The sequence below is a fragment of the Lampetra planeri genome, chromosome 48 (assembly GCF_965212315.1).
Source record: "Lampetra planeri chromosome 48, kcLamPlan1.2.h2, whole genome shotgun sequence".
Classification (NCBI taxonomy): domain Eukaryota; kingdom Metazoa; phylum Chordata; class Hyperoartia; order Petromyzontiformes; family Petromyzontidae; genus Lampetra; species Lampetra planeri.
Window position 1 is genome coordinate 5,268,158 of NC_136154.1, and position 24,249 is coordinate 5,292,406.

Sequence of the window (24,249 nt, forward strand, 5' to 3'; positions counted from 1 at the left end):
AGCAGTAGCGCTCTAGAAATGTTCACTCACAGCTGCCAAGTTCAAGAGTATTTCCAGGGAGGTCTCCAAGGTACTCCTGGCCGCTCTGGGACTCTCATTCACTGCGCTACCCATTGGCCCGAGAACAACTTGTCCCCACTTCGGTTAAGCTCCGTCCTCTCTCCCCCTCTTGCCTTCCCTCGCCGTTTCAAACATAAAGCATATGTTATTATCAGAGCATGTTTGTATGTTTTGCCACAAGTATGTGTGGGTAATGCACGACTTGATGCCTTGCAACAGGTGTCTATTTGGTGTTTGAACATTTTCACACCCGTTAAAATGCCAGAAAGGGTAACGCCTATTATAGTCTTCATCATATACCTCAACCCACCACGTTTATATTGCACCGTGTGTATATGTGCACGTGTTTGATGTATCGGTGTGTTTTGTATGAGCAAGTGCTTTTTACACTAAATGGACTATATTAAAAAAACACAAGTTTCTTACAATAGTTTTGCGGTAGGTTATACACTTTATTTGAAGTTGGTTCAAGAATAACGAGCACTGTTCATTCCATGGAAGTAGTCATAAAATAATAACAGATGACTGATTTGAAACATTCGAGCAATGAGTTGCACCCTGTGGAAACTTGTGCGTTAAATGACATCGCCTGATGAGAACCCGTCTGCTTACACAAAAAATCCTTTGCCCATTGTGGGGAGGTTGGATTACTGTCTTGAATAGAATGGCAATCTGCAAGCTCGTATATGGAACAATTGGAGTTTGGTTTACAGTTCTGTTTATCTTTCCTATACTTTCCACTCCTATTGTGTTTTTTGCATTGCTTGTTGTAACGTTCTTACCCGCCCCCTATTGGACGTCTGTGAAAAAGTGCCTTATATATTATCGGATTCCTCCTGTAGTATAGAGTTTCCGATTATGTAATACGACACTCCCTCCTTTCCTCTCATGTTACCAACATCAACCCAAGCATTAAACAGGAAGTATTGCAAATGTAAAATATTATTAACATTGTCGAGTGTTTACATATTCTTTTAACGTTTTTTTTTGTATTTAAAAAAATGTGTAGAGGAGGTTTCCTGTATTTCTAAGATTACATCAAACTACGTCTCATGTACTGTTTATAACGGACTCGTAGAGTGAATTTTCTGATTAACAACAATTTGCTAGTAGCTAGAACTCACAAAAAGGAAATTGATGCGGATGTCAATAAAGTTTGAGGACATGAAAGCAGATGATCCTGATTATAGCCAAATACCCGTCATAAAGAAGTATAAAATTCAGACATTAAGTCACAATTTTAATGGGACAAATTAATGCCTATAAAATTAAAGTGTTTCATTTACTTCCCTTTACTATAACATTTTATAGAACTAAACCTACAGGTTAATTTTGAACCAGCTGTATTATATCGATACATATTAATTGCATGGTAAATACAAGTAAAGTACATGATGATCCTTAAACTAAACTATTTTATTTTGCCAGACAAGGCCCACTGAGCGAAATATATATTTTTAAGAAGCGATCTGGTTATCACAAATGATAGCTCAACGTAATGGCTTATCACGTGGACATTTGTAGCAGGCAAATACTCTAAATGTGTGATGTCGATTCTAAATGTGGAGGGCAAAATCGGAGGACTCGGAAAAAAATCCACGTAACCACGGAAAAAACACGCAAGGGTCGGGATCGATCTCACGACCACCTGTATACCCGGTAAGGTATTTAACATCTCCCCACCGTGGCGCGCCATTGATGTTACAAGAGTACCATTACACATCCAATGGATAATATGTATGAGTTTTAACGCGAAATTTGCAGAAGATTTGGGTTTAGCATTTCTCGTGATTGTGAAAAATGATCGATTACTTGCAAGTTTAATTATTACTGATCCTCCCATCCTGCGTGTCCATGACTCGGTCGTCACCATGTGGCGACAAATGAGTCTGACATGAAACCGATAATCTTAACAAAGAATAATAACAGATTAACGCACTCTATAGATTCACCCCCGTATAGACTATGTAGGTAAGTAATACATATATTTCATCGCCCGATGTGTTATATTTGGCATTATCCATGGATTTGTTTTGTCCAGGCCACCTGTCCTCTACCTTTACCCAGATTCAAGACCCGAGGCAGACGATCCATGGCTTTGATCTTCCACGAAGAATATGGGCACAAACCCAAATCGAATCCACCCAAACAATGGCAGAAGTGGTTACTTAAAGCACAATTGAAAATAAATATCTTCGGTAGTGTGTGCCTGGGATCACCCAGAGTAGGCCACAGAAGGAATGACTCTTTAATGCCCAATTCACAAATACGAATGGGGGAGCATCATCAGAGCAGTACAATCCACTACATCTGACACAATCATCTGGCTCAACCACCTCAACGTAAAATTTTAGTTGTTACTCTACACCTACATCAGCCATTCGAAGAAGACACTTATAGATTTCCACTGAGACCATTAAACTTGCATCGGTACCCTTAGACCAGTACAGATACTCCATACACTTACAGATCTATAGGCGCAGCTGCAAAACGGCAGAGCAGTGTTTGCAAGAGCAATTTTTGTTCTCGAAGTGCAATGCCTGCCCGCTGGGGAGCATTATGACAATATCACACCTGATAAATGTGTACCTGGTACGAATGAATTAACCTTGAGAACGAGTAAAAAATTACCTTGGCATGAACCCAGCACAGGAAAGGTCTTATTCATGTTATTAAACTATGTAGAGGATCTGTTTCTTTTTTATATCGAACAGAAGGAGGTGGTGAGTGACTTGAATGGCTATTTCACGTTGACGTATACATTGTCGGGGGCGATATAGGTGGGATCGGAACTGCCCACGGTCTTGGCATCATCTTTTCCCGTCTTTGACTCTGCACATGAGTGGTGGTCCTCTTGGTGTTCACTTAAATAAGATGAAAATAAAACGTTTGAGCACGATGAACCAATCCACATGTAACGTAATAATAACCTCTTGTTGTGTGCCACTCACGAGTATAGATACAATCTAAGCGAAATAGAAAGCTGATAATAATATCAATGACTGCTCCCGAAATGCCAATACAATCAAGAACTATGATAATAGCGAATAATAATAACGTGCATTAAAAATCGAAACCATCAGAAATTTTATTTTTAATGAAAGTTATTTTAACAATTTTCTGTGATTCTGATCTGACGTAAATTAATTGTTGCATTTAGAAAGGCAACAGAGATGATGAAATCCTATACAAATATAGTCGAACCAGCGCTGCTAACTCGCTATTCAGATATTTTTTATTTGGAATTTTAAACCGTGGCCGAGATTCTGCTGGTAAATCATAATGAAGGATATGCCTAAATATAACGTTAGACTATAAAATATGAAGCAAAACGCTCGATTTGTATAGAAGCGTTTGTTGAGCCAGCAAAACTTAACCCATTTTTCATCTGGGAAACTGGAGAGCAGCGCAGACTGTTACGAACTTAACATTAAAAATAATAGCACATTTAGTAATTACATGTAAAAGACAACATATATACTACTAAAAAGTAAGAATTAAAATTACTTTGTAAAACTGATCAGTGCGTCTCAAACTCATGCTCTTTTGGGCTCCTAAACATTAGGGCATGTAAACATACTTTTTCATGTTTTTTAAATAGTTCTACGTCTTTGCGTTTTGAAAGTGATTTAACTTCAATAAGGATTTTAAGCTTTCGTGACTGCAGGAATCCATACTCTTTGGTTCTTTCGAAAAAGTCACGTAGGTATAAAATAAAATTAATCACGACGTTTTGGGCCCAACACAAGCGTCCATCATCAGATGGGAAAGCATAGTCTGCTGCTGAGGCAGACTGTTTTAAAAAGCATGGTCTGTTACCGAAAGAACCAAAGAGTATTAACTTCAATAGTGACGTATTTTTCACTTGTTTTTTGTGCATTTTGGAAGAGTGAGATATGAAAGGCCTGCTACCAAATCGAGTTGAATTCGATTTAGATGTTTCAATCGACTAAGCCTGAATCAGAATGTGATACGATTAACATAAGGTCACATTTTGATTGTAGCTTCAAGAAATTTGTATTTTCTATTCATTTTGAAAACTGTAAATGATTCTTATTATACACATATAATTATGTTACCCATATAATTATGCATTGCATGAACTATATGCTTACACCCATGGTGAGCATGATTGTCACTCGTGTAAAATTGGATTACCTATACTCATAGCAAATAATGTGTCAATTGATGCAATTGTTGTTTGACCACGTACCTATTGTCCAGATCTTCATAAATGCAGTCATCAGCAGCCATGTATTCATTTTCAACCTTGTGACTTGCATCACAAACATTCTTTTTCATGCCACCTGGTACAGCCGGAAGCTCGCCCCATTTTCTTTCGCTTTAAGAAGAACATGGCATAAAAATGGATCAGTGAGTATTTTTTGATTACCACGTGCAGGCAATCTGCAAAAAGTATTAATATCACAAAGGTAGCGAAAACTGATACTACCGATCTCAAAGCACAACTGCACTAACCATTGCTCTTGTCACTCCATGCCCGTTGAGATTAAATGTTTTAGTTTTTTACCTTAGGAATATAATCACAGTACTTCATTATTCACTTCAGAAAAACATTACACCGTGTTCTTCGTTTGTCGAAAGGTATCAACTAAGACAGTTTATATCAATTGAAACTCCTGGCCTCCAACTGTGACTTGCAGAATTAAATATTTCTAGACCATTTTAGTGTTTCCAAAATTGCTATCTAAAAAATCACATTGCTTTGGAAACCACTGGAGCTATGAACTTTTAAATAATCTGCATTGACAAGCGAATGTCTTTTAGAACTGCTGTTTGTGTTAGTTTGTTGTCCTTCCCCCGCACCTCGTCCTCAGATCTTGTGGGGTCGAGGGATTAATGTACGAGTTCCCCCACTAACTTCTTACTCATTTTCAGTCCTGACTACAACCACTCTAAGACACATCCAATGCTCAATATCTCAAGCACAGTCCATTATTTGCATCCCACACCTCCGATGAGCACGGTTGGCTACGTACGTTGTGAAATAAGTTAAACATACACGCGGTATGTTCTCCTATAAACACGATTGTTGTGTTCATGAAGAACACAGTGTTATGGAAAAATCGCGTTATGATAAATAATATAATATAGGGGTAAAGCACAGTCCGCGATAACACATGAGATGGGTACGCAGGCTGAACAAAGACTGAGGTGCGTGGGTGGCATCTAGAAGCATCCAGCAGCATCCATATGCCTTAGGTGAGCCAGCGTCTTCACGTCTGAAGACACCACCACGTGAATAATTCCACCGCTCATGCTAGAAATAATTTAACAATGCGAACAACAATGCGAAGGATATTAATAACTTCACCCTCCTCTGTAATTAATAATGACTGCGGGCCACTGCAAGTTGGCAAAGTGACACCAAACCATGCTGAGGATTCTTGATATTTTGTAGGAAGTGGGGAAGGTCAGAGCTGGCTGCCACTCCCGCTTCCACGGTGTCTTTCTTTCATCTTTATTTTCTTTACTCTTTGGTTCCCTTTGGTTCTTAAGTAAACAGTTGTTATTCTTATTAGGTTGCATTTTTTACGTTTAATCACCATTCAGCTGCGTGGCCTTCCTGTTAGTATCGGCACATGCAGCCTATTCTTGTCACGAGCCATACAGATATCCATACATTACACTAACATCACACATGAATATACTCACCTTCACATATGCACTGTAATTTCAAGCATACATTAAATACACTTCACATTATAACACATAATGTGCTTTAATATCACACAATCATTATCACCTGCACTCAAGCATTAAAACACACTTTTGCACTCGAAAGCATATGCATTAACTATTGCTTACGCATTAAACACCCACTAACACCTGTATCCTTACATTCAACCAGGCTTAACATATACTGTATGTACACATGAACACTTGTACATTCCTTACAAAACACGTTGGATTTCCCCATATAGCCTATACAGGCTGTTGGAGAGCATTCTATCAGCGTGTGCTTATACACAATAAGACTATAGCACACTCCTTTACACTGGTACACATACATTAACATTTTGTTTTTGCGTACACAACACTCACGCACTTACATGTTAAACCAATCACATGGACACTAAATGACATGTCAACACATGCACATATCTCATAACACATTCACAGAAGCACGCAGGGAGTGTAGGGTTTTATGTTCTTCTTTATTTTCTACCGACTTGTCGTTGTCCCGGGCGCTGTTGCCGCTGTCGACTGGGGCTATGGTTTTGGGTTGGTTGTGGTGTCTGTGACTGTCGTTGCGGCTGTTGATGCAGCTATTCTTTTTCATCTGTTTCTCCACGGGCACTGGTGTGGCCGGTGCATCTGTGGCCATCCCAGCTGTAACAATCACTTTGGGAGGCAACCACAGCGGCGCATCTCCGAGCGAGGTGGCCCTGCGGTTGTCTGCCTCGTTGGCCTGGCCTGTTATGACATTGACCATTAGCATCTACTGTCAGCGATTCGGCTGGCGTGCCTACTGCTACATTACCGGCGGTGGCTGCCATTTGACACCATCCAGGACGTGGTGGGGCTTGTTGTGGTCTACACTGCTTCTGCCTCCTCTCACCTGTCCAGCCCGGGCTTCGGTTCTGGATTGGCTGTGGTGACTGCCAGGTCACCACGTTGGCTGACCATCATTATGTGGCTGCCTGGCTTTGTTTGAGCCATCTGGCACCGTCGGGGCAAGATAACGTTCTGGCACGTCTGTAGCTGCTGCCTCCACCACCAGTACTGTCTCCACCCGGGATTTGGCCTCCAGGCTGTTTGCTCATCGTGCTGATGGCCTGCTGTTTTAACTGCTACATCTGTGTTGGCGTTTGCTGGGTGGTTAAGCTAGGGCCCTGTTTTTGTATGGCTGTAACATTGCCTGCTTTAGCTGTGCTTGCTGCAGCCATCATTCTATGGCCTGCCTAGGCCTGGATGCGGCATTGGATGCCATTGGCCCCAGTGACTCCCCCTACAGTGACTGTCTGGTCAGCTCAGAGCTGCTTGGTTGTCATGTTCTGTCAATCAACAAAGTCACAGGTGTTGCATCACGTGGTTGAAATTTTTGCCACCCATTGTCCTATCTGGATTGTTTACTGGGTAGCCACAGCAATTTCTTCAGATTCTAGAACTCTGTGGTTTTGTGTTTTTTTTTGGGTCTGCGTCGGTTGTCCAATTTCTGCTGCTTGTGACCCACTCCGATATTGTTTTGTATGGCTGTGGCCCTTCATCTTCTGGATTCCACACTGGCTGTGCTAATTTCTGCCTTATCTGTTTACAAACATCTCTAGTAGAATGATGTACATGATGACAGCAGTCTGATATTACGATGCCTCTGTACCCTAGATATGTATTATTGAGTTTGCACTGTTTTTCGATCTCGTTATGCTCAGTTGTCCTGACAGTCATTCCCTGGTTATTCTCAGGCGATCGCCCTATGTTCATAATCGGGCTGGTCGTAGCAAAATCACCAGTTCACTCGCAAATCAGGTCACAACATCGGATCTGTTTGTCATAGCCCTACCATTTCCATTGGTATGTCTTCCATTCATTGCCCGTTGGGGTCTGCATTAATTAATGTACGTTATATCTCATGTAAGGCGTTTGTAATAAACACACTTTTGACAGACCACTGTCTTAACTACCTATGTCTGACTGAGGCCTGATAAATGCCTCTTGTCTTTTTCACAGAACGAGGCAACTCCATCTGGTTTCTCTTTTTGTGAGAAACCACAGTCATCAGGTAGAGGTGGTGGCTTGGCTTTATTTAATGCAAATTCTGCAATTGTAAAACCTGTCCCATTGCCAATGTTCCAGTCATCCTAGCAATAGACCAGAGGCCAATTTGTACCCACCTGGGAATTAATAATATTACTTTATTGCCCTTCAAGATGTATTTCCACATTCCATTCAGAGTTCTCTGTTCCTCTCAGTCGTGTGTGCTCATTCTGAACAAATTCCCATAATTGGTGACAAAAATGTTCATGTTGATACACCATCCAGACATCAAGACGGGGACTTTTTGGCCTTCATTGACTCTTTTTCATCCAGCATGTCAAAAAGCCAACACAGTCTGGTGGATGTACTGACTGTGATGGAACTTGGAGTGTCAGACCACTCTTTGGTCCTCTTTGATATATCTTTAACACCACCTGGTTCGTCCATTAAAAATAGAATTTCATTTGGCAAAATAATATCTATCACCACGGCCTCTCTCACAGAAGCCATATCGAGTTCTCCACGAGCTGATGAGAGTGAGCTTTCCGGTGAAGAAGCTCCTCAACTATATCCTGGATCATATGTCACCCCTCAGAACCTGTTGGATATCTTATAATCGCCCTTTGCCAGGGTACACTGCAACATTGAAGGCACAATTATCTTCTGTCCGTAAAGCAGAACGTGCTTGGAGGAAGTCCAGCCTCACTATTCATAACATATTTAAAGAACAGTTTATTACTTACCATAACAACATTGCCTTGACGAAATCCTCCTACATTGCTGGTTGTATTGCAAATAGGGATAACAATCATCAGACCTTATTTTCCTGTATCAATACACTTTTGAAATAGGAACCAAATGTAATCTCCCACTCCTCTGCTGATTTCTGCATCCAAATTCAGCGGTTATTTCATGATACTTACTTTCGCTCTCTTCCCTCTCTTTCCTACTTACCTCCAGCTCAGTTGAAGGGGACATTGTTGACTGAGTTTCCCGCAATAGCAACTGTGAAAGTTCCCTTAAAACCGGCACAGTTCCTGACATTTTTAAGATGGCTGCGGTCACCCCACTTTTAAAAATGCTGGGTCTTGATCATGAGCTACTGGAAAAATTTCGCCCAATATTAAACCTTCTGCATTTGTCTAAAATTCTGGAACGAGCTGTGGTCACTTGTTTACATCTGCATCTGGCCTCAAACGATATATTTGACCACTTTCAATCGGGGTTCAGGCCAGCTCATAGCACTGCGACTACTCTGTTAAGGGTGGTCAATTATTTACTTTCATCAACAGATAAAGGCTTTGTCAGCCTCCTCATTTTTCTATATCTGAGCGCACCATTTAACTCTTGATCCTGGGGTTCTCCTTGAGCAACTGGAAGTTTCAATGGGGACCTCTGGCATAGCTTTGTTGTGGTTCCATTCTTACTTAAATAAACATTAGCATTTCCCCACAAAGTATGGTTGCAAGTCACCAATTAGAACGGTTCTCTGTGGTGTTCTGCTTAAATCTGTGCTTGGCCCATCACTTTTTTGCATCTACATGGCATCAGTGGGTATTCTGCTTCAACATCTTCCCTTATCCTACCATTGCAATGCAGATGATACTCAAATTTATATCTGATTATGACCAGACTCTGCATCACTAACAGTAGTGAATTCATGGTTGCATCAAACATTTTGCTACCAAATATTGACAAGACCGAAGCCATATTCATCGGCTTCCCTCTGCATCTTTGTTGTTGTTTGGTCACGAGATCAGTCCCACATGACAGGTCAGAAACCTTGGTGTTCAATTTGACCAAGCATTGTCTCTTGAAGCACATATATCTAAGGTGGTTAAAATTTCCTTCTTCCACCTAGAAATATTGCCAAAATGTATTGCTTCCTGTCACCTGCTGACCTGAAGAGGTCCATGCTTTTGTGTTATCTCAACTCGACTACTTCAACACCTTACTGGTTGGGATTCCGAGCAATATATTGGGCAGAGCAATGTACTGGGCAGGCTTGCATAATGTGCATACATAAAGTACGTTGATTACCATATCAATAACCCAACTGGCAATGGATACCCATTGTTATTTATATCCCCCCCCCCACTTCCCACAAGTGATGTCATCACATCTACCCCTCCCTCTATTTACGGAACGAAAGAGTAGAACATGCGTGCCAACAAGGACACTCAATTGATTTTGATAATGTTGAAGTTTTTGTGAAAAACTAGTTACTACTGGCCAAGACTAATTAGATAATATATCGAAATTGAAAAAAATCTAAATTATTGTAACCTTACAGATAGCTACAGGCTTAGTGCGGTTTGGAAGCAAATTATCAAATAATACATTGTTTAAGTGCATGCCTATGCAGGCCACCATACTTCAGTGGGTATTACTGATGAACAGATAATAACAGATACTGCTCTTTTAGTGCACACAATCGACAGTAAGTACAAGAACAATGGGCTTGCATAATGTGCATGCATAATGTACTTTGATTATCATATGAATAACCCAACTGGCAATGCATATCCATTGTAATTTTTTTGCATTCATTACCCCCCCCTCCCCCACTTCACTCAAGAAGAACTCACAAGTGATGTCATCACATCTACCCCTCTATTTATGGAACGAAACAGGATTTCTCCACAAATCTGGATGTCGCCTGATGAAGCTCGTTGTAATTACTGGCGAACTGTCATACTCAGATTGTAAATGTTGTAACGAATTGGCATGTTCTGTTTATGTAACAAACCTTACTAATTGGCTGTGTTGGGTGGTGGTGGTTTTAACGACACATTTATATATTTACGTAATTTAACCGAAAACAAACCTGTATTTTGGATATTTAAGTCTGCTTTGAAAAGCCATCTCTTTAAACTGGCCTTCCCTCTTTAGTTTGGTTGGTTTCCCTGGTTATGTGTCTGTTTCCTGCTTTTCATGCGTTACGCATTGGGATACTAGGATGGAATTCGCATTATTAATTTGAATTATTATTTATATGCCCACTACTCAAACATAATTAGTTTTGTACAGTATCACACTTTTTGTTTTTATTACAAAACATGTCGATCATCTCAAATGCGGCATAAGACACGGAAGAAGACTCATGAAAAAAATGTTAACCCACTTTCTGAATAAACTCATAATTGCATCAATGGAAGTGTAGAAACTATAAAGATTTTTATTTTACCAGCTAAGTCCCACTGAGAAATAGATGTATTTTTTAGAAGTAACCTTCCCACGAATGAAAGCTCAATAAAGTAGCTTATCATGTGGAAATGTATAGCAGCCAAATACTTCCAACGCATGTTTCCAAATGTGGAGGGGAAAACCTGAGTACTCAAAGAAAAATCCACTTGACCACGGGGAGAGCATACAAACTTCAAATATACAACAGGCGTCAGGGTCGGCATCGAACCCACGACCTCCTGTATACCAGGAGAGGTAGTGAACATCTCGTCACCATGTGCACAGAGATACTGATATCTCGTGGAAGAGAGTCCCATAGTCTGAGGGCTCTAGGGAATGTCGCTTGGTCACTCATCATCCAATGCCTCGACATTGGAACTCAGAGAAGATATGCATCCCCAGAACTATGAGACATGGTGAGGGACAGCTATTTTAATGGATGAGACAAGCAGATTAGAGGAATGAATACTTGCCCAGTTTGCTGTGTGGAATCTGGTTTCTTGAAACAATTTCTGTAGAAAGAGGCACATGTTGAGAACATATTTAACCAATAGGCTGACTACTAGGTGGACAGACACAGATGAATGGAATGACAGAAGCAGCGATAGGTCTAAGACCTAACGGAGTGCCCGGGTTTATTTATCTGGGCAGATGCCTGTGTTTTAAACTGGGCTCAACCCAGTCAACAATGGCTGCACAGAAACCCAAGTCATGAATTTGCTTCTGCACTTAATTTTGAAAAATTCCAGCTCTGATAATAACTCAAAAGTCTAAATCTGTCCTAAAAGAAAAAAAATATACACGTAAAATATCCTAGATGATATTTTGGTCAATGATGTTCTATATAACACGTAGGTGAAGGTCCATTACCCAAACGTTATCTATTTTTTTCCCTTTTATGCCTATGAAATACTGGCAATGCAGTATCACAAACATACAATACAAATAATTGGTTTGAATGCAATGTGATGAATATTACACTTTCCGTTGCAGGGTGAGTTGGAATCTGCTGCCCCCTGTTGTATGTGTAATGCGGGCGAAAGCGACCTTCCGGATGTGACGTCACAAGGAGGCGGAGCCAGGTGACGTGGGTGAAAGGTTGGGGTCCTTAAGTGGGTAAACCGGAAAGAGAAGTCAGTCGGGTTGTGAATGGAAAAGGGTGAGGCCACGAGGGCGAATGAGAGGAGGGGGGCACCGCCGGCGAGCGGGAGCCGACCCCAGAGTACAGCCAGGAAGGCTGTGTGTTAGAGGCAGCGGTGTGGCTGCAGAGAGTCGCAGGAGCGACGAAGAGAGAGAAGAGTACAGCCAGGAAGGCTGTGTGTTAGAGGCAGCGGTGTGGCTGCAGAGAGTCGCAGGAGCGACACAAGAGAGAGAGACAGCACGAGTCTGTCAGAGCGCTGCGGAGTAAGCAAGAGCGAGAAGAGCAGCAGCGATTACAGCCAAGGGGGCTGAGAGTGAGTAACAGCAGCGGAGCTGCTGTGGGGCTGCAAGAGCGACAAAGAACAGCAGCGGGGCTGCTGATGGTGACTGGAGTGACATCAGAACCAGCACTGAGAGTATAAGAGAGACAGCCGTGTGGGAATGCAGTACGGACCAAATAAAGGACACTGAGCCGGAGATCGTGGTCCAGTCGTTCATTACACTGGTGTCAGAAGTGAAACGGCTTGTCAAGACGGCTCGGAAGAAAGAATATTCCTGTGCCATCATCTGCTACATCATCCGACTTACGATTGAGACAGATGGCGCAGCTGGAGACCTGGAAAATCGTGCTGGCGAAACCGTGTGAGCTCACCACGCCGACGACGGCAGTGGGGAGAGCCGATGGTGGTCTGCAGGCCGACGCCTTGCCTGCGCTGCCAGCGCCATCTGCCACGCGGCACGAAGACGCCATCTTGGGCGTGGCAGGGGAGAAACGGCGGGAAGCCGCCATCTTGTCTTCACCGCGGCGGGGAGACGCTGCCATCTTCAACATCGCGGCGGAGAGGCAGCCTTGCGCTGCCATCTGGAGGTGCCGCGGGGAGAGCAGCCTGCTGTGAGCTGCTGTTTTGCGAGGGGGAGCTGCGAGGAGAGGACGACGACGCTACAGCTGCTGGGGCGGGAGCTCTCCCGTCCTGGCTCGGGTGCGTGACAACGGAGCAGTCAAGTCGCCGAACGAGTTCTGCGAGACGACTCAAGTTGCCGCCCTGCCGTCCTCTTCTTGCTGCAGCCCCGGGCGGGTCGTAACGATACGCAACCGGCCTTTACACACACCTCACCCATCTTTCGAGGGCCGGGTGGGGGCGATTTTGTTTTCTCTCATGACTCGATTGTGCGGAGCGCGGTTCGGACTGTGGGTATGTGTGTGTAATAACGATGAACGCGCTATCTGCTTGTTGCTCGGTGTCAATTAAAGTGTGTACGTGTGTTGAGAATGGACGGAGAGTATGCTGTGCTTGCTGAGTGTTAAATTGTGTGTGTGCGCTGCGGTGTGGAGTTGTTATATTGATGGCGAAGTTAATTATTAACTCGGGAGCGTCGGGTATCTTGCGCTGTATCATCTCGTGGGTTACCTTGTGCGATGGGCTTAATTGAAAAATATATATATATTTTTTTGGGTGTATTGTGCTGCGAGGTGCTATGTGCGATGTGGTTGTTGCAAGAGAGAGAATATTTGTGTTGTTGCTGCAATGTTACGACTGGATTAATGGTGTGTTGGTTACCTGCAGATCGGCTTGCTATTGTGCTTAAATGTGCGCGTGTGATCGCGATATGCTGACTGTATGTGCTGTTACACCGTTCTGTACGGTTATGGGGTGCGATGCATTGATTGACTATTGGGGTTGGGATGTTATTAATTGTGCGTACCTGTTTGGAAATTGGTAACAAATTCGAGGGGGACCCTGTTATTTGGTCGTATGGATGTTATGTACACGCGATTTTGTGTATATTATGGGTAACGGCACTTTGTCAGAGAGAGAGCGCGCTTTGAGGGTGCGTGATGACGCCGTTGTGGGTGTCTCAAAGGTTAATGCTAATGGGACCGTAAATTGGCGCCAAGTTGCGTCGCGTATTCGGTTGGTCGCATGCAGCCACGAGTTGCTTTGCGAGTTGGGTTGTGTAACCAATGTGGTTGGTAAAATATTGGTTAAAAATTCCCCGATATGACTGCTGCGCGCAGCAAGCTGGGGCTGTGCGTCTATCGTTGTTGGGATTGTTACAATAAGACGGGGGAAGCAATTTGTGACCCCCAGCAAAGGGAAGCTGGGGTGCACGAATGGAGAAAACTGGCCACGTGTTCGCACGTTGGGCCGCCATTTTGCGCACACGCGGGGTATGGCGTCGATGCGCTTTGCGGAAAGGGCCGCCATTTTGAGTGCGCGCGAGATATTGCGCGAACGCGCTGGGCGAAGGGGGCCGCCATTTTGAGCGCGCGGGAAAAACCTCGGTGGGGCAAATATTCCATCTGTTATGCCTGCCATTGTTGATTGGGTGATGCACGAGTGGTGGTCACGTCGGCCTTTGGCTGATGGCTGACCTGACAGCCCGGAGGCGAAACCTCCGTGGTATGTCTTAAACTAATGGGCCGTGTGCTCATATGGCTCGGGGAGTCATGGTTCAATTGTGCGGTGGCAGACTGAACCTGGTGTGCCGGGGGCTCACGGGTTTTGGGTTAGGGCGTTATTGTCTCTATAAGAGAACATTACCCCGTGGGGGGGGTCGTTGATATCTGGCCTTGCCGAGGGATTGATCTTCCCTTGGCTATGAAGCGCATTTCAAAGATTGATGGAGCTCGTTTGACGGGGTTGCAGTGGCAGACGTGTCTTATATATTTGGACGATATCATTGTCTTCAGCCGCACATTTGAGGAACATTTAACACGGCTGGAGACAGTGTTCACGAGGATGCGCTCTGCGAATTTAAAATTTAAACCAAAGAAATGCCACCTACTGCAACGGTCCGTCCGTTATCTGGGGCACATTGTGAGTGCTGAGGGGGTGTCCACGGATACGGAAAAGACGGCGTGCGTCCGGGATTGGCCGACTCCGGCCACCGTGGGGGATGTTCGGCGGTTTTTGGGATTTGCCTCGTATTACCGAAGATTTGTGCCGGGTTTTGCGACGATTGCGAGGCCCTTGCATCTCCTTACGGGTAAAGGACGGAAATTTGTTTGGGGACAGCCGGAAGAGGCGGCCTTTCGGAGTCTGCGTGATCTATTGGCTACGGCTCCGACATTGGATTATCCCGTTTTGATCGCCCTTTCATTCTTGATACGGACGCGAGTGACACAGGTAATGGGGCGGTATTATCACAGTCTAAAGGGGGCGTAGAGCGCGTCGTGGCGTATGGTAGCCGAGTCTTGTCGCCTGCGGAAACACGCTACTGTGTCACTCGTAGAGAACTTTTGGCGGTTGGTTTTTCCTACGGCAATTTCGACCGTACCTTTACGGTCGTTCTTTTATTGTGCGTACGGATCATGCGGCCTTGCAATATGCACTTAAAATGGACTAGCCATCGGGACAGTGGGCACGTTGGTTGGACACGCTACAGGCATTTTCCTTCCAAATTCAACATCGGAAGGGAGTGCGCCATGCGAACGCTGACGCACTTTCCAGATTACCAGGGCGCGCCCCTTGTAAATGTGCGTCGGGGACGCATAGGTGTTCGCCGATTCTAAACCCCCCTCAGCCGCTTACGTTGGCCGTCGAGAAGTCGGATACTCCGATGGAACCGGGACCGACTGACGGGGTTTTGAATCTGCCGCGGTCTGTCTGGATTCGGGAACAAATGATGGATGAGTTGTTGTTGTCCATGCGGAAGCGGTCTATGAGGGACAATGGGAGTCCGAGTACGGCTGTGGGGCCGCGAACCGCTCTCCGAGATGGTCTGCTTATGTGGCGAGAAGGGTTCCAGGAAAGCTGGCGTGTGGTGCTACCAACGTCCTTGCGATTCGAGTTGATGAGAACTCTCCATTGTGACACACTATTGCATTTAGGGGTGCAGAAGACTTTGTTGACGTTGCAACGTCATTATTTTTGGCAAGGCTGGTGTGTGTCCATCGCTGATGGGATAGTAAGGGAGGAGCATGGCCGAGTGCTGCTCATCCCCGAAATGGCACTAGCTGAGAGTATGGTAAATGGATGTTGCCGTGGGTTGACGACCACGGTGAGGGTTACGGCGAATTAAACATTACCGCTGGGGAGCGTGGCTCTCTCCACGCGAGGGTGTGCGATTAGGGGTTGTTGGGTTGTTGAGAGTGACTGTGGGTACATGCTGTGTACGTCTGAGGTCTGTGCTGGTCCTCAAGGGAGGACTGCTGGTGGGTAAGAGCAGAAATTTTTTTGTTGTTGTTGTTTTCACGTGTAAATAATAAAAATGTAAATACTGGGGCGTCCATTGCGGTTATTTGGGTAATTATTGGGGTTTTCTTAAGCGGCCCGGAATTACATCATCTCCACTACCCTGGGGCCGGGTGGCTGTCGTGTACGACATGCGGATGTGCGTTGTTGTGCTTTGTGCTGTTGTTGTTCTTGTTGTTATATTACATGCTTAGTGTCCTTTAAGGGGGAAGGTCGGTTCACCGCATTACGCTTTGGTATTGTTCAGCCGAGGTCGGCTGGGTTTTTTCTATGGGGGAGGGTGGTGTAATGCGGGCGAAAGCGACCTTCCGGATGTGACGTCACAAGGAGGCGGAGCCAGGTGACGTGGGTGAAAGGTTGGGGTCCTTAAGTGGGTAAACCGGAAAGAGAAGTCAGTCGGGTTGTGAATGGAAAAGGGTGAGGCCACGAGGGCGAATGAGAGGAGGGGGGCACCGCCGGCGAGCGGGAGCCGACCCCAGAGTACAGCCAGGAAGGCTGTGTGTTAGAGGCAGCGGTGTGGCTGCAGAGAGTCGCAGGAGCGACGAAGAGAGAGAAGAGTACAGCCAGGAAGGCTGTGTGTTAGAGGCAGCGGTGTGGCTGCAGAGAGTCGCAGGAGCGACACAAGAGAGAGAGACAGCACGAGTCTGTCAGAGCGCTGCGGAGTAAGCAAGAGCGAGAAGAGCAGCAGCGATTACAGCCAAGGGGGCTGAGAGTGAGTAACAGCAGCGGAGCTGCTGTGGGGCTGCAAGAGCGACAAAGAACAGCAGCGGGGCTGCTGATGGTGACTGGAGTGACATCGGAACCAGCACTGAGAGTATAAGAGAGACAGCCGTGTGGGAATGCAGTACGGACCAAATAAAGGACACTGAGCCAGAGATCGTGGTCAAGTCTTTTATTACATATGTCTAGATGTATGTTGAAATTACTTCGCACCATACGTAGACAACCGTGCTAATTAGCGGTGCGGGGGAAGGACACAAAACTAAACACAAAGCAGTTCAAATGAATTAGTTTGTCAGACAAGATGATTTAAAAGTGCATAGTTCCAGTGGCTTCCAAATATCGGAAGGACGTTCCAGACGGCCGCAGAAGTGCATGCAATAGCATGCAATACAGTGACCATCTTTGTTCAATGGTTTAGCCAAAAGCCACTGTAAAGATGACTGAAGTTAAGTGACTCACTTAACTTTGAGGAATTTTGCATGTAGTTGTGCGATATCCGCTTCCCCAAGACCGTTTTCTAACACAGGGTGATGCACTACTCTGCGAAAAATTCTAATAGATAATTTGTCTCGTGACGAAACATCATACACACTATCAAAAGACACAGTATTACCAGAACTTTAGAAGTCTATTTCTTGAGGAAAGCAGAGTTTACACCATTGGAACCTCATTTGCCAGTAAAAAATATGATAATTGTTTTTTTACACTTCTATCTGGCAACAAAACTGCCACCTTTTTTACGAGGAGTCATGTTTGCATAGACCACAATACCTGCAGTCATAATGCAAACAAAAAACATAACTCTGATAATGTATGTGTAATAAAGGACTCGTTCACTGTGTCTGTCTCCATTGTCCTTTATTCGGGTTCTTTACAACTTGTCCCACACGGCCCGCGCTCAGAGCCTCTCCGCTTGGCAGCTCGATGCTGCCGTCGCTCCCGTAGCCTCTCTCCACTCCGATGCAGCTCCGCTGCTGGTTTCCCCGTGCAGGCCTCCGGCTGCCCTCACTGCAGCCCCACCGCTGCTCCCCATTCCTCCGTGCTCGGTCCCCGCTGGCCGACGGTGCCGAGTCTTACTGTGTGTGTGGCGATCTCGCCACTCTCCAACCTCCGCCCTGCGTGGCCTCACTCTATCTCTCTCTCCAACTCTCTCCCGTCTCTTCCGGTATCTCTCCCTTAAGACCTCATCCCTCTCTCTCACGTGACCTAACTCCTCCCCCCGTGACGTCATATCCGCGAGGCCGTTTACGCCCGCATTACACCACCCTCCCCCGTAGAGAAAATCCAGCCGACCTCGGCTGAACAATAACGACAACAAGTAATGCGAGCGAACACAACCATCACACATGCAAGGACAACGAAGCATACAATAAATATAACAAGAACACAAGAGTAAAATTCAACAAATTGTAAGGGATTTCGACCGCGTGCGGGTCGCTGGCCCGTCCCGGACGGGCAGCGGCCCTCCTGCAGACCGGGAACATGACGGGGTTTTAGGAGCGACAGGATGAGGTCCTTCTGTCGCTATTGGAGGCCCGCCAACGTCCCGGTCCCGTATCCCTGAAGGCCCAGCGTCGGAGGTGTCCCGCAATCGTGTCTGCGGCGGGGTCGGAAGGGCTGCGTGGCTCGGAGTTCCCGCAGCCGTGGTAGGCACACCCCGAGCAGAGCCCCCTGTCTCCTGCGGTGTCACGGCCGGCTTGTCTGTAACAGGCACGACAGGCGCTCTTGCAAGGTCAATAGGCACAGGCAAGGGTGAGTCGGCAGCAACAGACCCCGGCAAGGCAACATCAGGAGATGACGCATCAGGTCGAGGGGCCACATATGGTTTCAAGCGAGACGTGTGAACGAACCAACGCCGAGATCCAAACCGAACATGCGCCGACTGTGGGTTGGGAACCTCGATGAGGCGAACCGGCCCTTGCCATGGTTTATGTAATTTAGGAGAGGTACCTGGCCACACCTGTGGGCAATGGAGCCAGGCCAGGTCCCTCACCTTCCAAGGGCACTCCCCCTTAGAGCGTCGAGCACACCGCTCGTTCCGGGCCTGGGCTTTGGCCGTAGCCGTGCGGGCCCCTTCCCGCGCCTCAGTAACACGGCGAACGGTGTCCTGAATGTAATCAAGAAGAGGCTTAGCAGGTCCCCTCACTCCAGTTCCCAACTGCACATCCATCGGCGGCACGTTTTCACGACCGTACATAAGGAAAAACGGCGAATATCCTGTAGCCGCATGCGGCATCATCCGGTATGCCGAAAGTACCCCAGGGATATGCAAATCCCAATCTGATTGTTTTTCACTCACCGTGTGAAACAACATGGCGGACAAAGTCCGATTTAACCGTTCGACCATACCATCCGTTTGTGGGTGGTAGGGAGATGTCCGTATTTTCATAGTTCCAAGAGCCGCACACACTTCCCCCAACAATTTAGAAGAAAGATTCCGGCCTTGGTCTGTGAGGAGCCTCTCCGGCGCCCCCTTGTCCATAACGTACCCAAATAGAAAGGCGTCTGTAATAGACGACGCCGACTGGTCGGGCAACGGCCAGGCCATCGGCCAGCGGGAGAGGTACTCCACCCCAACCAGCAAGTATTTATTACCCTTAGCGGATGGCGGGAAGGGTCCCAAAATATCTAACGCCACCAATTCATTAACTCGAGACACCTGAATAGACTGTATCGGCGGCAGATATGGATATTTTCGTCGCTTTCGCCGGGCACAATCGGGACACGCGCGAACGTGACCGACGACATCTCTTGTCATGCCGTGCCAAAAGTAATCTCGCTGCAACGTCAATAGGGTCTTCTGCACCCCCAGATGTAAGAGCGTGTCGCAATGCAGAGTCCTAATCATTTCGTACCGCAAGGATGCCGGTACAACCAGACGCCAGCGTTCCTGTAACCCTTCCCTCCACATCAGCAGACCATCGCGGAGAGCGGTTTCCAGCACACCCCCCGTACCCGGTCCCCCACCCTCCTTCGCAGGCCGCTTCCGTAAAGTCACCAATGAATTGTCCAACATTTGTTCCCGAATCCACACAGCCCTTGGAAGATTCAAAATCCCATCAGCCGGTCAAGGGGCCATTGGAGCATCAGGCACTTCGACTGCCAACGCAACAGGCTGAGGGGGATGCTGAATCGGCATACATCTATGCGTCCCAGACGCGCACGCGCAAGGGGATCGCTGTGGCAACATAGAAAGCGCGTCCGCATTCGCGTGACGCACCCCCTTCCGATGGTGAATTTGGAAGGAAAATTCTTGCAGCGTGTCCAACCAATGCGCCAACTGGCCGGATGGTTGGTCGATCTTAAGAGCATACTGCAAGGCCGCATGATCCGTGCGTACAATAAACGAACGACCGTATAGATACGGTCGAAATTGGCGGAGAAAAAAAACAATAGCCAAAAGTTCCTTGCGAGTGACGCAGTAGCGGGTTTCTGCGGGAGACAAAACCCGGCTACCGTACGCCACCACGCGCTCCACACCACCTTTGGACTGAGACAACACCACCCCAATGCCCGTGTCACTCGCGTCCGTATCCAGAATGAAGGGGTGATCAAAATCTGGATAATCCAACGTCGGCGCCGTAGCCAATAGATCGCGCAGGCCTTGAAACGCCGCCTCTTCTGGCGGTCCCCAAGCAAATTTCCGTCCTTTACCCGTAAGGAGGTGCAAGGGCCTCGCGATCATTGCAAAATTCGGAACAAACCTCCGATAATATGAGGCAAACCCCAAAAATCGATGCACATCCCCCACCGTGGCCCGGGGTTGGCCAGTCACGGACGCACGCTGTTTTGTCCGGATCCGTGGCCACCCCGTCCGCACTCACGATATGCCCCAAGTAACGCACGGACCGTTGCAGTAGGTGACATTTCTTAGGCTTAAATTTCAAATTAGCGGAACACATCCTGGTGAACACAGCCTCCAACCGCAGTAAATGCTCGTCAAATGTGCGGCTGAAGACGATAATATCGTCTAAATATATCAGACATGTCTCCCACTGCAACCCCGTTAATACCAGCTCCATCAACCTTTGAAATGTGGCAGGGGCAGCATTCAACCCCATCGGAAGACAATTAAATTGGAATAACCCCTGCGGCGTACGGAAAGCAGTCTTCTCCCGCGAGGGCTCGTCAAGGGGAAGCTGCCAGAATCCCGAAGAGAGATCTAGCATTGAAAAGAACTTCGCCCCCGACAAGGAATCGAGGGAGTCGTCCATACGCGGCAGGGGGTACGCATCTGCCACAGACACTTTATTTAATTTCCGGAAATCTACACAAAATCGCAATTTGCCGTCTTTCTTCTTAACCAAAACAACAGGCGCGCCCCATGGGCTGTTAGATGGAGATATTATGTCCGCAGCCAACATGTCATCCACTGCTCCTCGAACGTGATCCCGCTCAGCCAGACTCATCCGATGTGAGTTCAACCGAATAGGGGCAGCGTCCCCTTTGTCAATATGATGGTAAAGCAACGAGGTGTGTCCCAAGTCCAAATCGTCGGAGCTAAACACGTCAAAATAACTCAATAATAATTTACGAATCGCGCAACGTTGTTCCCCGGAAAGGGAAGGATTTTCCCCACATAATTCGGCGATCCAGCGATTATCTGCAGCCCCAGGGCCTGAAACCCCAGCAACCATGCCCTGGCTGCCCAGATAATCCTGTGCCGTAAATGCCGTAGTGGCATGTGCCACAACCGTACCAGCCGGCACACACACATTTTCGGTACTCGCATTAAGCACCTGCAGAAATGGCTGCTGGTCCGGCCGGACAATAGTTTGCGCCCCGACGAGCGCCGATCCGCCTGTTATGGTGGCGGACGGCGACAACAAAACCCCAATTGCACCTTGATGACCAGGCACAGGCTTCCGATATCGCAAAGGGATAAGCATCTGTGAGCCAGGTGGAATGTCAACAGATACCTCGGACAGCACCTGCACCTGGGCGACCGGAGCAGGTCGCCCCCAGGGCGACGGCAGAAATGTAATTTTACGGCCACCCGGTAATTCAATGCAGCTTTCATTAATTCTAATTAGAATGGGCATCTTGGCCAGAAAATCAGTTCCCAACAAACAAGGAACTGCAAAGGACCTCGAGATTAACACAATTCCCGAGGCCGACACTCCCCCGATAGATATTTTAGCCTCCACCTGGCCCACAATGCCCATGTAACCCCCATTCGCAGCGACGCAGGAATCGTAAACCGGACGCACGGCCTCTGGTGGGATGCCCAACAGATGGAAAATTACATCCGATATAATGGTCGCGGACGCTCCGGAATCCACTAAAATACGCACGTCCACCCCTTGTATAGAACCAGGTACAGCGGACGAACCAGTAGCGGCCGCGACGACCCGCCGTGCCAATTTACGCCACTGCATTACCGAGCGACATGGCCCAGTCGATGGCCTCCCGTTATTAACAACACCCGGATCGCCCGACAACGGTGATGAGTGAGGTGTCAAGCCTTGCCGGGTGTCTGGTGCGCACCGACTTGCCTGTCCTGGAGGATCCTTCCGCGGCGCGTCCGCTGTCGAGGCCTCCTGCTGGGGCGGACCTGGGACACGGGCCCAGCAGTCCCTGGCGTAATGGCCCTTACGACCGCAGCGGAAGCAGTCGATGTCGTTGCGCCGCGCCGCAGGCCCCCCGTCCCGACGCTCCCGTGTCGGCGGCGCAGATCGCGGACTCGGCCTACTGCGGCCCGACCACCGAGCAAAGGCGGCTGTCAGCTCCTGCGGGCCCCCCCCCCCCGTCAGGAACGTACACCGCCTTCTTGGGATCCCAACCCACGGCACCTCCTTGGACGATGGGCCCCCCCGTCCACGCCGTGACTTGTTTCCAACGGCGCAGGTTGAACTGGGCATCCAGACATTTAGCGGCCGCCCGGGATGTCAGATTTTCGTGGCCACACACCGGCATAGGAATCCCCAAATCCCGGGACAGCTCGAACATCTTACCCAAAATGAGAGGTTCGAGCAGGTCAGGCTCCGTCTCCGGGTATGTGGCCATGGCCAACTCCAATACTGCACCCCTGTATGCCACCGGTGACTCCTCGGGTGCTCGCTGGCGTTGAACAAACCGGCGATGAGCATCATCCGGTGGCTCGTATGCATCTGCCATCTCGTCGAAAACTCCTCTCAATGTTTTTTTCTTCTCGGCCTTTATAGAACGGAAGAATCTCACCGACTCGTCATCGAGAAGAGTCGGTAGAACCTCCAATGCCTCAGCGTCAGTCCACCTTGCAGAGCGTACCGCCACCAAAAATCTGCAGGCGAAAGCACTCCAATCGCCACCGATGGAGAATTCTTTAACGGTTGTGAGATGACTGCGACTCCTTGTTGCGCCGTCCTCAGCCGATGACTCATCAGGCGGTATATTCAAAATGGCGTCGCATCGCAACGTGTTCAAGATGGCGGCCTCCCGCCGCGGAGAGCGCAAGATGGCGGCTTCCTGCCGTTCTTTTCCTGCCACGCCCAAGATGGCGTTTTCGTGCCGCGTGGCCGATGGCGCCGACAGCGCAGGCAAGGCAGCAACCTGCGGACCACCATCGGCTCTCCCCAACACCGTCCTCGGCGTGACGAGCTCACACAATTGCGCCAGCACGATTTTCAGTGTCTCCAGCTGCGCCGCCATCTGTCTCCATCGCAAGTCCGCGTCCTCCGGTGCAGACGGGTCCACCGACGCGGCAACATCTTGGACTCCCGGACCCGTACTCATTCCAGCATGGATCTCCTCCTCCATCGCAGGCAGGTCTACCGCCTGAGGAAGGTCGTCGTCGTCATATGATGTAGCAGATGATGGCGCAGGAATATTCTTTCTTCTGAGTTGTTTTGACATGCCGTTTCACTTCTGACACCAGTGTAATAAAGGACTCGTTCACTGTGTCTGTCTCCGTTGTCCTTTATTCGGGTTCTTTACAAATTGTCCCACACGGCCCGCGCTCAGAGCTTCTCCGCTTGGCAGCTCGATGCTGCCGTCGCTCCCGTAGCCTCTCTCCACTCCGATGCAGCTCCGCTGCTGGTTCCCTCGTGCAGGCCTCCGGCTGCCCTCACTGCAGCCCCACCGCTGCTCCCCGTTCCTCCGTGCTCGGTCCCCGCTGGCCGACGGTGCCGAGTCTTACTGTGTGTGTGGCGATCTCGCCACTCTCCAACCTCCGCCCTGCGTGGCCTCACTCTATCTCTCTCTCCAACTCTCTCCCGTCTCTTCCGGTATCTCTCCCTTAAGACCT

The 24,249-nt window shown here is 47.8% G+C and overlaps 1 protein-coding gene across 1 annotated transcript in view; it reads right to left on the reverse strand.

Moving 5' to 3' along the window:
- Nucleotides 1–491: 491 nt before the first annotated feature.
- LOC144733726 (receptor-type tyrosine-protein phosphatase beta-like) overlaps nucleotides 492–24,249 on the reverse strand; it is a 97,449-nt gene continuing 73,691 nt past the window's right edge. Inside the window, exons 18-20 of the mRNA XM_078615750.1 lie at nucleotides 11,439–11,477; nucleotides 4,274–4,402; nucleotides 492–2,924 (exon numbers count right to left, since the gene is read on the reverse strand). Of these exons, the coding sequence (XP_078471876.1) occupies nucleotides 2,801–2,924; nucleotides 4,274–4,402; nucleotides 11,439–11,477 (292 nt within the window). The 3' untranslated portion in view covers nucleotides 492–2,800. The remainder of the gene's footprint in view (nucleotides 2,925–4,273; nucleotides 4,403–11,438; nucleotides 11,478–24,249) is intronic.